A 17338-nucleotide genomic window follows, 5' to 3' on the forward strand; every position below is an offset into this window, starting at 1 on the left:
ATTATGTTTTTGTGGCCGTCATCTACCACTGTCAACATTGCTGATACATCTTTCCAATGGTTGTAGGTCACTGTAGTTTCCAAATGCCCGATGACTTTGATTGGTTCGTTGGAGAACGTTTTTAGGTTCCTTTTTTCTGACGAATCTGTCCATCTTGCAGATTTAGTTGATTGTAGGATTCTGTTTGCTAGACTTTTTGTTATAATACTCACAGCACTACCAGAGTCGATCATTGCCGATGTTTGTATTTCTCCAATCTGTACTTCCACATTCAGTGGCTCCAGTTGATGAACTGAATCTGAAGATATAGCTGCCACGTAGTCGTCTGAGTCACTTTCGTAGTTTGAGTCGTATACTTGTTGGTACAATTGTTGATAGCTTGTTATATAGTTTACTGATTCCTCGTCATCGCTTTTTTCTGGTGATTGTTCAATTTGATTTACGTTTGCTTTTTGATTTTTCTGTGTTGAATTCTGCTGCTTCTTTGGTTTTCGACATTTTCGAGCAAAATGACCCAAAATACCGCAATTGTGGCATTTTTTTCCATTCGCAGGACAAATCTGTTTGTGGTTGTGACTCCAGCGAAGACCACAATCGGTACAAACACTTGTATACTGATAGTTTGCAGGGACAGTTGGATAGCGTTTGAAGTCACGTTTTGCTGGAAGTGCATTCGCGTTGCGATTGCGAATATAGCTATTGTTGATGTAATTTACAGATGTATTACTTGTCATTAAGTTTTGGTTAATTTTCTGTTGATTTTGTGCTCGCATTTCCATTTGTATGGCAATTTCTAGTGCTTTTGGTGGTTCCACAGTTTCCTTCAACAACTCCTTTTGAGTTTCGTGATCAAGCATATTGAGTATGAAAGCATCACGAATTAGTGTTGTTTCTTCGCTTCCGAGGTTGCAATTTTCTGCCAGTTCTATGAGACGACCATAGAAACTCTCTACTGACTCTCCCTTTTGTTGTTTGCATGAAGAAAATACGAAACGATCGTAGGTTATGTTACGAACCTTTGTGAATGACTCCTCCATTGCCTGCCACAAATCTTTTAGAGGTTGTTTCTCTACTTGAAAGTGTGGGTATTTGCTCTTGAAGATTCGACGCCCCTCTGTGCCAATGCTTAGATACAGCAGCGATATCGTCTTCTGCTCACAGAGTGTCCATGGTTTGTCTCCACAGAGAATTCCAATTTCATCAGCCTTCTTGCATCTGTTTTGCCAGTTCACTTTCAACTGCTGGTTTCGAACCTTACGATCTCTTTCTGTGGCCTGCGTATGGTTTTCTACTGGTTCTTCATATGTAGGTTCGGGTGGATAGTTCACTGATGCAGGAGGATCATCTAAGAGAGTGTCAAGTTGTATTCCTTCCTTGGCGAGAAGAGCAAGTTTCCAATTTTGTGTCCATTTGTCCCACGTTAGAGTGGGTGTTGCTGTGGGTTTCTCCCAAAAGGCTTCTATGTGCAGTGGAGTTTTCTTTGAGTCCGCTGCTGACTGCGCCATGTTATGCTCAATCAATGTGAGTTGGGTCAATTGTGTTGCGATCGGTATCATCCAAATAGAAAGTGGCAATTGCGTCGCGAATGGCGAATGTGTTATCTACTTTTTGTCGATTACGTGGCGATTAGGCAATCGCGTCGCGAATGGTTGATTTCTATTTAGTTAGTCCAATTGAGAAGCGTTTGACAAAGATTTAATTCAACTAAGCGATAGCGCTGAAAATGGGAAGAGTGACAACTAGAGTTAAACAAAATGAAGAAATGGATTTGTTCAACATTTGATCAAACATCCGGGAAGTAAAATTAGATTTGTTTACAGTATGAAATCATTAGACAGCATGAACAGACATTACTTGCAAAGTGGGAGGAAGTTAGTAAGAAGTTAGCAACAAAATGAACTAAATAGGCATTCGCCCTTCAAATGGAGTATTCAGACATACATAGATTAAAGTACGAGTGTAGATACAAGAAAGGTATCTATCACCGTACAACACACCAATTGTTTTTTACTCCATTTTGCGTTCACTCCATTTTTTACTCATTCTGCTGCAGTTGAGTTGTTGTTTTTTTTCATAAACAGGTTTTGTCATACTGAAATTCCATTCTGTAGGAAATTGTTGAACTGCTGAGTGAAATCCAAATTTTGGTTGTCCCAAAGTTATGTTTGTTTTCGCGGTGCGAAATCACGCTTAATTATATTTGACAGAATTGTTTTAATTCAGTGACAATTTCTCAGTTGTATTCGCTCCGCGAATTCTAGTTTTGAAATTTGAGTAGTGATTCGCTTAGCGAATGACTTTGATTTCAAAAATATGCGTTGGAGTTGATTAGCTGAGCAGAATCTAGTTGAAAAGGGTTTCAATTGAAAACTGAATTCATTTACGAGAGAGTGAAATAAAAAGCAGAACAGAAGTTTAAAAAGCAAAATGATCATACATTTTAAATACTTGAAGAAAGCTAATATGGGACTTTGGCGGTAAACCAAAGGAAACAGACAACCTGCACAAACAAATGATCACAAAATCATGTAAACAAATTCGATAAAATGTGAACAACTATAATATGATCTTGAAATAAATAAATTAGAAATGAAAATGAACCAGATTCAAAGTTTGGGATAATCAATAATTTACCGCCACAAATGAATGTACAAATTTTAGTATATATCACATTTCTCCGTCGACAAAATAAACGAAACGTAGTTTAGTTTATATCAGAAGATGAGTATCATATTTGCTCGTTATTTTAAATAATACGATAATGTTTTACAATGAGCTTTTTATGTTTTATTTAATCTGATTCGGAATCTGTCGCACAATCTGCTTCCTTTACTGTCGCTTTTTTCGGCCCCTCATAATTCGGCAAAACATAGTTCCCAATTGAAATTCCTAAGCTGAATCTTCAGGGTTTTGTGCTGCAGCTTTCTGGATGGTTGAGATGATTGTTTTCTTTTCGATCTGTTTTCTTTCAACATTTGGCGGCGTTTTTGTCTTGATGGTGCTTTGCTAGACGATAAGATTGGGGGGACATGTCTGTGTTGAAACAATTGATTTGTCCGTGAATGAGGGGGAAGTCCTTTGTTGCTTCTGAGAGGGCTATTGGATCGTTATTGCGGTTGATTTCCGATTAGGGCGTTGTGGTGGCTCCCTTATCACCTGTTCCGCAGTTGGAGGCCTGGATTGTGTGCCTGACGTTTGCGGCGCAATTACATATGTTGATTGGACTAGGTGTGTTTGCGGCGCGGGTACAATCAATTTCATAGGCTTTTTTGGCATGCGTGCGCGCAAGGCGCGAAATACGTTCGAATGCACTGACGTAACGCAACTGGTGTCGCCTGCTAAGCGTCGATGCTTAACTTTTTTGTCCTCCTCGATCCTTATCTTAGCGTCTCCGGCGCGTTTGGTCACTAATTTTTTGATGATTTTTCCTGCTGGAGCTTTCGTTCTTCTATCCTATCTACGTAATCTTTTAAGTCAGTTTGTTTCTCAGGTTTTGTATCAAACTTCTTCGCCAGATCTGAATTACGGATGGCAAAACTCTCTTTTGCCAGGCTTTTTGATTATTGATGCATATTCATCATTCTCTATGACTGAGGATCCCGGTGCCAACATCAAAATTTGATCTGAGCGTTTTTTTGCGTATCCTCTTTGGTACTTTGAGGGCCAATGAAGCTTCCGTTCTTGGTACTGGGAGTTCGATTCCTGGTTGAGCCATAATTCTGGATTTCTTGTTGGGGTCTGCGTTCCGCCGTTTGTTTCCGTTGTGATTCAATGCGTGCTTTCGCTTCTCAAACTCCACGTCGCTTCCATTGCCGTCATCCCATCTTTATTTTAGGATTAGTTCATCCCAGCGAACTGTTCCGAGGTCAAAACTGTTATTCAAAATTAGTTCATATAGTAAGCTATTTAGAGTAGGTTCAGTCGATATGTTACTGAGAGGAGTAATAGTTTTACGTCCAAAATCTGCTTCAAAAGATGAAAGATTGATTGTCTTTTGACGCAGACTCCTATTCGGTACGAGATTGAAATTATTGAAGCCTTCATGTTAAAGTTGTATCGTTTAATACAAGCTAAACGATTATTTTTGATTGTTTGTATTAGCCTCTAAACTAAACCAATGGTTCTGTGATCGTGAATTGTAGCTTCAATTATTTGTATATTGTTTTGATTACAAAATGCTTTAATTGCTGACCATTTTGACAATTTGTTTGATCTAATTTTGGTTTTTGCGGTGCGCCACGCAATAGTCGTAGTCTTGAATGAAGTTTAAATTCTTCTGTGCATTCGCTCTATCAAATACTTCCGCTGTTGGGAATTTTGAAAAACAATCAATACATGCAAATATCTTTCTTGGTTTTTCTCTCGCTATAGATTGGTCCAACAAAATCTAATTGAAATTCTTCACTAGGTACTTTACATAACTTTAATATTGCCTACTTGCTAGAAGGATAATAGAACTTATTTTTTTACTGATCTTTACACAGCGTTGCACTTTGTGGTCTTTGATATCAAATCTCTTGTGCTTGATCGCCTCGATTTATGTGTCCGTGATGAAATTCGAAATTGCGATTCGATCAATGACGCAGACACACCCATTTCTCACGTACAAATTGCTCCAATAACTATGGGCGTACGCAAGGACATGCTTACATCGATCTTCGTTATCGGTATTAAAGCAGACTTTGACTTCTTCCAAAATTGCGTCCGTAGCTGTCAAACTTGTCATCAGATTTCGCTAAAAAATCTTGGACAACGCGAAAATAAATATATCAGTATAAAGATTGTCGGAGGATGATGCATTTAATATATGGGTAGTGTCCGTTCCGGCAGATGAAGGGGTAGTCATATTTTGTGTTGCACTAGAGGGTCCGGCTTCATCCAAAAAGCGTATTTTTGAGGGTGTAGTTTGTTCGAGATTAGAAAGTGTTTCCTCATCAGAATTAGACATCATTTTAACGGAGCGAAATTAATGGGCAGTTCGATTTATATTAGAAACACCTGAGAGTGACTGATTTGTAACGCAGTTAGAGGCAAAAAGCGAGTTTGGAATGTGGGTTGCCTCGTTTAGAGGTGAAGAATTGCAATAATCCGGTGTTAATTCACTAATATTATTGTAAATTTTTTTTAGTTTCAGAAGGTTCTCGCTTTCGCGCTGAAGATTCACTGCATATTTTGGCGTTGGTATTTAAGTTATTTGCGTCCACATTATGTGCCGCATTTTGCTCCGCGAAATCCGGTTAATTTTTTTGAAGTTCAAAGGAAAGCGTTTTGCGCTGCGTTTGATAGCGTTTAATTTAGCTACCATAAACTATTCGTCATAATTCGATATACTAACAAATTTTGCTGTGGTTCACGCGAGATATAATCTACTGAGTCCACTTTTGAACCAGGAAGATGATCTATTGAGAAATTGAAAGGAAATAAGCAATCAATTCATCTGGTTATGCGGCTAATGCATGACTTACTTGTTCTATTTTCTCGCATCATGGGTAATAAAGCTCTATGGTCTGTGATAACAATAAAAATTTTGCCGTATAGATAATAATTAAATTGCTCAATTGACCAGACTACGCCCAAAAATTCTATTTCATTGATGCTATATCGTTCCTCAACTGTATTGAGGAAAAGCAAGCCGAATGCTACCGCGTGCCAACCATCGGGGGTACGCTGTTCAAGTGCGCATCCAATACCTTTTCTAAAGATATCGCATTTATTGCGTGTTTCTGAATTGGGATTAAAATGACTATTTTCTGTTGCTTCGGCAATTTTTTCTTTAGTCTGATTAAAAATTTTTTCATGTTCAGAAGTTCAAACAAATTAGTATTTTTCTTAGATGTGGACGTGTGAGGATGGCAAAGTTGAGGTAGATTGGGTATAAAATTACCAAGATGATGAACGGAGCCCATTAATTATCTCAACTTTTTAGATTAGTTGGTGAATGAGTTGCTGAATAGCGGCTGTTTTAGTTGCGAATGGAGTTTTTTTTTCATTCTATGTCCAAGCCATTCGATTTGATCTGTTGCAAAATGACATTTTGTTAAAATGATTCTAAGATTTTCTTCGTTTAACTTTTTGAGGCATTATCTAACCAGATGTAAATGATCTTCGAATCAGCCTCTACATACTATTAAAAAATCATCTAAGAAACAGAAGGTATTAATAACACCGATTAATGTGCCATCGATACTTTTCTGAAATTCGGCCGGCATATCAGTTAGGCCATAGAAACCTGTTTTGAGCCGTTAATGCCAGTCATATCGCCGCTTACTAGAATGAAATTACAATGGCGAGCGGTGTCAGCGTGTAAATTGAGTTGCGTGTAAGCGCATTGCAAATCCAACATTGTAATGCAAGCTGTCTCTTGCGGCGCGTTTGACAGTGTCTGAGAAATTGTTTTAATTAACGATTCAATGTTTGGCATTTGGTATTTATTTTTATGAATCGACTTGTTTAAAGGTTTTGAAACTAAGGCTATTTTGATTGACTGAGCTTTTTTATCTGTAATGACAATCGGTGAAATGAAGAGTTGATCAGAACATTTCGACACTTTTTCAATATGTCCCTCTTTTAATATTTCAAATTCGGTTTTAACTTTTGGTTGCAATTAGATTGGTACTTTTCTTCCTTTTTGATGAGTTACTCGATAGCTTCTGTAGAATTTTGATTTTAGTGTTTGGGGTTTTGATAAGTCAATCTGTGTTATTAATTCTGGGAGTTCTTTTGCTATTGACTGTTTTATGGTACATGAGATTTCAACAGTATTAATTTTGTCTTTAGGGCAATGTTTTTGCGTTATAGATATTCCTAATTAATCGAACAGATCGCCTCCCAAGAAGGCTCTAAATTCATCAATTCATCTGCGACAACACTGATTTTAGATTTTGGAATCTGTCAGTGATTAAATTAAACGGGTATTTTCAATATTCCTAGGGTTTCCAAAGTGTCATTTGAGAAAGACGTAATTTCAAGTGGTTATTTCTCTGACCGTTTGGCTTGAACACAATTAAGCATTATGTGCTTAGCAAGCGACAAATTAAGGAATGTACATCCACGGTCAGAATCGAGTAGTAAATTACAGTCTGTGTTGCCAATTAATATGTTCATATTTTGCGGTGCGATTGTGGTAGAAGTATTTTGTTCTATCATTGTCATAATTATTGTCCGAGGAATCACATTCACAAGTGTAGTCTTCGTTGTATTTACTAAAACTTGCATTTTGCTATTCCGAATTCTCTGTGGTTTTGGGGTTTTCAACGTTATTTTTGCGTTTACCTTGTTGTGTATTGTTGTTAATGTTTCGTTCTTTCCGACATACCTTGGCGAAGTGGTTTAGAAGTCCACAGTTTTTACATTTCTTATCCAAAGCGGGGCACACCTGACGATGGGTAGAAGTCCAGTTTTGTTCACAGTTCCAACAAATGCCGTTTGCTTCGCGATTCATTATATTTTTGTTACTCTGTTCTACACGGGTATTCGCACCGCGAAATCGAAGGAACTGTTGTATCGAATTTACAACGTTGTTGTTGGACGATACTCTTTTGTCTTTCGGGTTGCCCATTGCCATATTCACAGCATTGCTGAGCGCTCGTTCAGGTTCAACTGTATCTCTCCAAAGTTTGCGTTGTATGTCGTCGTCTAACATGTTTTTGATGAAAACATCCCCAATCATAGCCTCCTCGCGGTTTTCGAAGTCGCAATTTTCTGCAAGCTCCTTGAGAGTACTGAAAAATTGCTCCACGGTGTCCCCTTTTTTGTTTTGTTGAGAATAAAACTTAGCAATCTAATTTGATGTTACGAATGCGAATGAAGGCGATTTCTAACACTTGCCACAACTTCAAGGTCGTGAGGTCATATATGTTTTCCTGAGGAAATTTTTGTGTTAGAAGACGACGACCCTCAGTGCCGATACTGAGGTAAAGAAGAGTGTTGCACTTCTGATAACATAGTAACCACGGTCTTTCGCCACAGAGTATGCCTGCCTCAGTTATTTTCTGACACTTTAAATCCCATTGGTGTTTTAGTTGGCTATTTCGGATTTGTCGTTCTCGTTCTGTCTGATCTGGAGCATAATCAATTGTTGCTTTGTACTTGGAATCGGGTGGTAGTTTAAATCGGGTTGGCTTTGGCTTCAGTAGGGTGTCCAGTGTTATGTTTTCTCCCGCCCAGGTTGCCAATTTGGCCTGACGTCTCCTCTTCTCCCATTTTATCGGGAGATCCGTCGTTGCCCTCTACTAAAAGGGTTCTATAGACAAAGGAGTTTTTCGAGACCCGCGAGCTGACTGCGGCATTTCATACAGAAATTCTTTTCTGTAGAAATTTGTTGAATTGCTGAGCGAAATCCAAACTTTCGTTGTGTCAAAAGTATGTTTGTGGTGCGAAATCTCGCTTCATTATATTTGACTGAATTGTTTTAATTCAGTGACAATTTTTGATTTGTTTTTGCTCCGCGATTGCTAGTTTCAATTTTTGAGTAGTGATACGTTTAACGTATAATTTTTATTTCAAAAATATGCGTTGGATCTGATTAGCTGAGTAGAATCTAGTTGAAAAGGGTTTCAGCTGAAAACTGAATTCATTTACAAGAGAATGAGGTTAAAAGCAGAACAAAAATTTGATCAGCAATTTGATCCCTCCTTTTAAATACTTGAATAAAGCTAAATTAGAAATTGGTCGGTAAACCAAAGGAAACAGACAACCTGCACAGACAAATGATAACAAAACCTTGTAAACAAATTTGATGAAATGTGAACAACTATAATTTGATCTTGAAATTTATGAAAATGAAATGAAAATGAAATGAAAATGAACTAGATTGAAAATTAGGGAAATTCAATAAATCAGTGCCACAAGGTTATTTACAATATTCAGTATATATCACAGCTTATATGGAAATAGCACTCTGTTCAAGAAGAGGGCAGGTTAATGTGTCGGTTGAGATTCACACTTTTTCCAACGTTGCTCTCTCTTATGATCTTCCAGTGCAGATTTATTTTTTTGTGATGACTTTGCGCTGAAAACTCAGAGCAGAAACACTGTTCTTAAATTGAGGTTTGTGAACTGGATTAAAGATTAACCTGCGCCTGGCTGGTGCATTGACGCAAAATTAAGAGAAACGCAATTTATGAAACCATACATCCGAAAAAGTCAACAAATGTTTTCTGAAACTACAGTTGTAAGTTTTCCAGGTGAAGAAAAACAATATGAAGATCAAACACTACGTGAACAAAAATGAACGTGAATGGACGAATGCACGGAAAAATCAAATGAACAAAAATGGAGCATATCCTTGGAATTGTTTTTCCAGAAGAATCCTGGAGTCAAGCAACCCTACCATAACCCTATCAAGGATAAGAGTTCACCAATTCCAAGACAGTCTAAGGCGTCATACATTGGTGTGTTCTCACCTCTGACTACCTTGTTTCAAAAATAATCGGTGAAAGCCCAACAAACTGTAAAGTTTTCAAGATCTTTATTGCAGTATAGCAAAACTGGATATATCAAAATTTTCGCAAGAGACGATCCAACAGGCACTTGATAATGACAAATTTCAAGGTCTCAAGGAGAATCTTGCTTCCGAAAGAGAATTCACTTGACTTCTCTCATTGTCTGCTCAACATTCCGGAGCATGGTTTTCTTATTTCCCTATTCCAACTCTTGAGCTTCATTTCGCACCAAATGAGTTTAGAGTTAGCGCAAAATATAGGTTATGTGTCCCTGCCTGCGACGTTGAAAGGAAGTGCCCGTTCTGTAAAGCAGAGATCTCGACATCTATGGGGATCATGCCATTGCGTGTCACGGTCGGGGAGACCCAATTGCAAGACATGACCGGATTCGAGTTAAAATAGTGTCTGCCTGCTCATCTGCCAATCTCTCACCAGTAGTGGAAGAAAAGGAACCTCATTCCAGAAAGCCCATCATGCCCCGGAGACATCTTTGTTCCGACTTCGAAAGTGAGAAAAACTGCTGCATTTGTCGTAACTATTATTTCGCCGCTGCAATCCAAATCTCTGACTAATGCCGCTACAAAGGCAGTATACGTGCTTGATTTGGCAGATGAACGAAAATGTTGCCTCCACGACAATAACTTCGCAAAAATGGGAATCACATTCGTTCCCCTAGCAAGCGAAGTATTTGGTGAAATATCGGCAACTTTCAAAAAACTCTCAAGCGTTTAAATGTGTTAAGTGATAACTGTTCTTTCCAAAACGCTTGAACTCTCTGTAGCTTTCTGTAAACTCTTGCAATCCTTGTTAATCACGGCTATAAGGGAATTAGCGGCAATGTTTTTGACACGGGCTCCCTAGTTGACTATTTTGAATTTTAGCTGCTCGCCGGATCGGAAGGGAGATTGTTTGGTCCATTATTGTCGCAATCGTGGTCGACAGTTATGATTAAGTGGACTGCCTCATTGATTCAGGCTTGCTCGTTTTGGCCAGATTCAATTACGAGTTCAGAATAAGAAAAGTCCAGATTGGTCCTTTTATGATGAGCCACCTAAACGCTTGCAGCAAACGGGAGTTCTACTATTTTTTTTCTTACCTGACCAAAGTGTGGACAATAAAAACAAACATTTTACGTGTGGAAAATCAAAAATAGCTGATGAAATTAGATTCATAAACTGTTGATCTGTTGTATTGATAACGACAGTTTTGTTAATCAAGTTAATTGTCAATTAAAAAAGATAAACGCTTACAGTTTTTTCCAACGTAAATTGATAAAAATCCAGTATTACGGAAATAAAACGTTCAAATTTTTAAGTGTATACCCAACTCAGATAGAAAACTAGAAAAAAATGTAGTGTTTAAATTCCTTGTTCAAAATCTTCATTTTTGGTGGTAAACACATTTTTTGTTTCACTTAAACTATATGGATTGTGGAGACTTTGCTTTATTTGGCATCAGCGAGGTTTGAATCAATAGAATAAGATAACAACAACATTGTCCTTTTCATCCAAGCACTCAATTTGAATTGCCAAAACAATCCGTTGTCTGGGGAATATTTTCATTTTGACAATAGTGACTCTCTGCATTTTTCAAACAAGACATTGAAGTGTACCAACCCAAGAATAAACCTTATCGTTTTTTTACAGCCATAAAACAAACCGTAAAAACGCCAGCGAAAAGGAAGTTTCATCGAGCCCAAAATTTTTTATCAAAAACTGGTCAATGTTCACCAAATGAATGACGAAAAAACTTGCAAAACTATAGGACGGATGTTCTTACTGAGTTTTTGACCTAATTAGGTCCATTATATTGCAGTTATGACTGATAAAAAAGCAGTCATTACTAAATAGGATCTCACGGAAACACATTGACAAATTATTCTAGAAGAGCATTTTACGCAAACTTTTATAAACGAATTTCAATTTTAAAAGGTGGCAAGGACATTATTTTTTAGAATACCGATTAGGGGATTCATTTCTACTTTTTTTGCCCTGAAGTTTTGTTCGAAAAAGAACTAATAAAAATATTGCAAATATTGCACTCAGATACATTTTGTCGAAAATTTCCATTAGAAAAATATGGGCTCCAGTTATATGTTAGAGTATAGTTCTGGGAAGCCTTAGGCAACTAGAGCCCAAAGCCGAGGAGAGCGCTCGAGCCCGAGGTTGAGCTCAAATTGCCGAAGGTTCCCCAGATATATACTCTAACTTATTTAGACCCAAATTTCGCTGTTCAAAACTCAAAGAGAAAATTCAATTAAAATTTATAGTAACATTGCAATTCTCGTGCAACGAAGAAATCCAACAATTGAATAATCGTTCAACCCAAATCATTTTTTTTCTTAAAATTATTGTAGGAGTAAATGAATTGCAGAGGTCGTCAGGTGGCTCTGTTGTGTCACTCTCGTCGCAACTCCTTATGGTTTTTAGAAAAATGAGCAATTAAAGACCTTAAAAATTCCTCTTTGCCGAAGTTGTTTTTTTGTGACTGCCTTCTGTTTCCAATTATCCCCTTTAATTATTTTTGAAAAGTGTAAGCTTTGCCTCATGATAAAAAATTGGGCTCCCAATAAAATTTTCCACGAAACTTGCCTTAAGGCTCGATTTTTGGCCAAGAAGTTTGTTATGTTGATTGCTCAATTTATACCATTTTGTAAGGTTGAATTGTTCGAGATAAGTGTGAAAAAGGAGTGAAAAACTGATTGATTTCAAAGTCTAGTGTTACATGAAACGTGAAATCTTGAAAAAAGTGGGACGCTTGAAAAAGTATGAAATAAAGACTTCTTGCTTGATCAACTTTCAAAATTAGTGATTGAGCCGAACTTTATTTTTGATTTTCTTTAACAGGTAAAATTAGGTCTAATGACACCGCTTTTTGACCTTTTAATTAAAAACCTCAACTTTCAAAATGATTTCCAATTTTTAAAATACCCTGAAATTTAGTGCAACTTTAAAACAATTCTTACTTGTATTCTGTGCATTTTCAGCATAATTCCTAAATAAAGTTTAACACTTTTGTCAGCACCTGGCCTACAAAATTTCAATGCATCCGTCTCGAAAATTCAGCGCCCTTCGGAGCATTTCTTACACATTTTTAGCGGATATCAGCGTATTTTTATCCAAGTGTTTATTTGACTCGTAATTTTTTTCACATAATTTGATCTAGTAATAATAATCACAAAGTAAAAAAAAGTGCTGATAAACGCTGAAATGCGCTGATACTATGTAAGAAACGCGCTAAATTTTCTACAAAGCATCAGTACATTTCTTGCACACTTTAAGAGCGTTTGAGCACACTTCAGCGCATTTCCTTCAAAACCGTTGATTATTGAAAGAATCAAATTTAAAGTGATGAGAGGCAGGACTCAACTGCTCAATGGTTTGAGTGATGTCTAACAAACAGAAGAGCAGGGTCTGAAACTCAGGCAACTTGAGAAAAGTTTGACAATGAGCTAAAAAAATTTTGAAAACTCAGCGGATTTCAAATTTTTCTTGCAGAAATTCAGTGTTTTTCAACTCATTTTTGCGCATTACGGTTTTTGCGCTCAAAAATTTGGTAAAATTCTGCTGATGTTTTAAAGAAATACTTAAAAGAAAAACATATCGACCCGGGTAGGAAGTGGTTGAGTTTATAGTATTTTTCTCCGCCAACTTTCTTTTCACTGCTGCTATGTTTAGGGTGTGACTTGAACATAATTGCGGAAAAATCTTTTCTAGTCAATATCGCGGTAGAGCAATTAAAGTAACTGCTGTAAAGCCGCCAAGGAGATTTTATCAAAGAGTTGCCACTTATTTGTTATCACCCTGCCCTCTCAAAGTTATTCAACAGCTGTGCCTGCCCTGGAGTTTGTTAACCTCAATATAGTAATACCATTAGTGTGACAATGTTCATGAAAGTTCGAGTAAAGATATAATAATTTGTGTTATATATTATATATTTAATGTTTTGAAAAATTATTATTAAAAAACAATACAAAAAATTAAGAAACACATTTTTGAAGTGTTTTGTACTTCTCAAGCATACTTGGTATAATAGTCGGATTTTCTGGCTTGCCAGCTAATAGAGCTAACTTATTTTTTCTCACTTTGTGACATAGTTGACATGCAGCTTTCATTCCCGTGCGTTCATACGTGTAGAATTTTCTCCACTCGTGATATTTATTCATCATCTTTTCATCTTTCAGTAGGCGTTCTAAATATTCTGCTAACTGAGACGAATTGGCAAATTCATTCACGTGGATGTAAGAACCAGGCAACATTTCCCTATAAGTGTCCCACCAACCAATCACAATTGGAATGGCCCCAACTGAAATCGAGTTCAAAAATTTTTCAGTGACGTAATCAGAACAGTTTGAATTCTCAAACGCAAAGTAAAATTTACAATCTTTAATACGTCTCTGGGCTGCATCGTAATAGTTTCGATGTAATCCAACAACTGGTCCGTGATTTTCGATGTTTTTATGCGTTCCATTCACACATTTATTTTTGATGGCGTGTCCCCAAATGTGAACTTTACTGGATAAAGCATCAATCAAGTTATCTGCTATTTTATATCTGTTTTTCCAAAAAATCTTTCCACAGTTTGAAATCATCCAGCAGAAATCCTTTGATTTTTTCCGGAAAGTTTTATATTCCGACGCTTTTAAATTGATATCTTGTTGACTTTTTCTATAAACATGGAAAAATTTCTTGTGAATTGTAGCATTTTTGGATTGAAATATCGTCCAGTTAAACATTTTGTCAAGAATAGTATTACGCTCGAAAAATCCAGACGACTCCACGTTTACGGAAGCTTCCTCGGAATACATTACCCATATTTGTTCTCTTTTTCTTGAGTTTACCGTTAGGTTTCCATAAATGCTTAAAACATCCTCTCTAATGCCACGGACGGCAAATTGTTTCCTTGCTAATTAAATGTTAGAGTTCCAACTTTTTGTTCAAAAAACACCAAATCTTATTAGAGCCTTTTTAATGTAAACCCCTCGAGTACATCTATAAAGAATCTGTAATGATATCCTGACCCATCTGTGTAACTACCGCAAACTGGTGCTCGAGGGGAAACTATTCGGGCCGCGTAACGTAAATTTACAACTTTGGGCTTTCTAGTTAATACTTCAATATCGTTAGCTGCCCATAGCAAAGATGAGTAAAAATTTAAGTGTATTTTAGGTGGATAATAAAGGAAACAATTGCCTGAGAGGTTCCAATCCGCCATCCCCAACCAGCACTGCGTCCGACGAAATGAACAAATTGGCAAAGATTTTATGATTAAACCTCTGTTTGAAGATACAGTCAAACTTAAGTTTGCATTCTTTTCGCAAGTTGCCCTCAAACATCAAATCTCTCAGACCATCTTTGAATATTCTGTTACGTGCGTACACCAAAACGCTCACAGTATCTGTTGCATTTTTCATTGGCATTTGGTTGTGAAGATGGTTAGGCAAAATTGCGTTATCGTACAGTCCCGATTCTGAAACAATAAAAAAGTTTATCCATTAAGGCTACCAACAAGTTTCCATTGGGATCTTTTCCGTTTGCGTCCCCCCGTACGTTATGCTCCCCCCAGTTACAAAGCACCCCAGGTCTAGGTACAGTCTTATTAAAAGACAGACTCAAATTTTTCGCAAAAGACTTTAGCCGGACCCAAAATTTTACAAAAGACTTTAGCTCAGCTCAATATTTATGCTGGACTTAGGCTCGACCCAATGTTTGCAAACAAAGTCGAGTTAAAGTCTTTTCATGGGTCCATCATTGATCTTTTCATAAGTCTGCTTTTTTTCCATTAAAATTGTCCGTGCAATATTCCATATAATGTAGCCAGCGTATTGCTACTTCATTTTTTACGATTCAAAAGAACCACTTATCCCTCAAAAGGAAAAGATCCTTCGATTGTTTCAATTAAACAAAAAAATGACATTCGTCTCGAAAAGTCATTCGTTGTTGGATATAGAGTTTTTCCAGCTCTCCCCCTCTTTACCATCTCTCTCCCACACGCACAGTTTTATGTGTAAGTTAACCGCTTAACTCTAGTGGTTAAATTACATAAATTCACCACTTAGAAAAAGCAGCGTCAAAAAGATGTAAGATCACGGGTAGTTTTAGGGGAGGGGGCTAAATCTAACAATTCTTCCATTACTTCCCATTAATTTCACCGCATTCACTGCTGACCTCACACAATTTTAACAAATTTTTTTCTGAGCGAAGAATTTATGTAAGTTTATCTCTAAGTTAAGCGGTGAACTTATGTAATTTCCTCGCAATCACTGTTTATCTCACATAATTTGGACACTTTTTTACAGCGGTTCACCGGTTAATTTATGTAAATTTACCGCTAAATTCAGCGGTAATTTTACGTAGTTTCACCGCTACCAGGCAATAAAGTTTTTTTCTCACCGCATTCACCGCCTCATTGATGTAGTTTCACCGCATTCACTGCTTATCTTTTAAAGGTTCCCGCATTCACCCTTTATCTTACATAATTTTGCGTTGAATGGCAGTGACACCTCGACCCGGGACGCGGTGGGGCAAAACAGATCCTCCCATAACAAAAGCCCGATAAAATGTGAGTTTTTGTACTTACTGTTACGGAGATGAAACAGAATATTAAAACTGGAGACGGTAAGTAAAACGAAAAAAATCACATTAATGTTCTTCATCATGTGATTCAGTTGTAACAGCTAACTTGGCAATTTTGAGAATAGGAATTTGAGATATCAAAATAGTAGTTTACAAATGAAACAATTAATTGTAAGAATAGAGCAGTCGATCAATTAGAGAAGTGCCAAAGACTGATGTCGATCTACTTAGACATGTTTCTCAACTTTTAATTCCAGCTACAAACTTTTTCCATCTTTCTTGCTTCAGAAACCGAAATTTCTAGCTACCAAATTTTTCGAGACCAAGAAGTTGCAACACAAAAATTTCGTGGCTCATTCTAATATGATCTTGCCAAGTTGTTCCATGAAAATTTGGCTGGCCAATAACTTGCATGACGTTTCAATTTTTTCAGCATTTATCAAAATTTGCATTTGGCAGTTTGTATCATATTTGATATCAATGGCAGAAGAACCTAAAATTCCCAAAGAGGAGTTTTGTAAAAGAATTGGGAAACACATAATTATTCCCTAAAGCGGGACATATTTGACAGTTACCTTCGGTTTTTTGTAGAGAAGTGGCTAACAAGCAGCTCTAAATGTCAAATTGAAAACTCAAAACTTTAAACATTTTTTCAAATAAAGTTTTCTCAAACTAGAACATGTCATTTTTTTACCATGTTTAAAATGAAAAGTTGGCTGGCAAATAATACAAGGTTGTTTCCCTAGTCGATGATCTTCTTAATGACTAAGCATCAATGCCAGTAGCGATCTTCAGCTTATCTTGAGTTCTTTACAAGCAATTACTTCGTCCCAGCTGACAACCCTGACTCAAATCACATCTGATCAGACGTTCTCAGACTAAGCCAAAATCTGATCAGATCGTCTCAGACCTAATTGACCTCTGATCAGACTTTATTGCCCTCAAATTGCGCTGGAAACCTCTAATCACACAGTTCCACACCAAAATGACCCCTGCTCAGACAAGTTGAAGATGGTTTTCAGGATTTTAATACGACTTTGGTCCAGGCTCATGTCAGACCCCTTTTCCGGGTTACCGTGTGCTCAAAAACTACAGGTTCTGATCAGATCTTCGGGTGCCCGAAGTTGTTAACTTACTAGCTAACAATAGTACATGTCAGAAAATGTGTGGAAATGCATGTTTGCTATCTTGTTGTACACTTCAGTGACATTACTGTCAAGAATGAGTTCTCTATAGATGTTTAAAAAACATATAACTTATAATGAAAACTATCCCTCAAAAATCCATACAAAAAGATTCGATATCATTTTTTATAGAACA

The 17338-nt window shown here is 37.1% G+C and overlaps 2 protein-coding genes across 2 annotated transcripts in view; both read right to left on the minus strand.

Annotated features, from left to right (window-relative positions):
• LOC142347905 (uncharacterized) overlaps positions 1-17338 on the minus strand; it is a 522468-nt gene that overhangs the window by 313041 nt on the left and 192089 nt on the right. The window lies entirely within an intron of this gene.
• On the minus strand, positions 13330-16630 carry LOC142348266 (4-galactosyl-N-acetylglucosaminide 3-alpha-L-fucosyltransferase 9-like). The gene is made up of 3 exons (XM_075399563.1): positions 16594-16630; positions 14636-14912; positions 13330-14317 (listed from the first exon to the last, which is right to left on the minus strand). Exons 2-3 carry the CDS (start codon positions 14860-14862, stop codon positions 13423-13425), a joined length of 1122 nt encoding a protein of 373 aa, XP_075255678.1. The 5' UTR covers positions 14863-14912; positions 16594-16630; the 3' UTR covers positions 13330-13422.

Source organism: Convolutriloba macropyga, chromosome 10 (genome assembly GCF_964194025.1).
Source record: "Convolutriloba macropyga chromosome 10, txConMacr16.3, whole genome shotgun sequence".
NCBI lineage: Eukaryota > Metazoa > Xenacoelomorpha > Acoela > Convolutidae > Convolutriloba > Convolutriloba macropyga.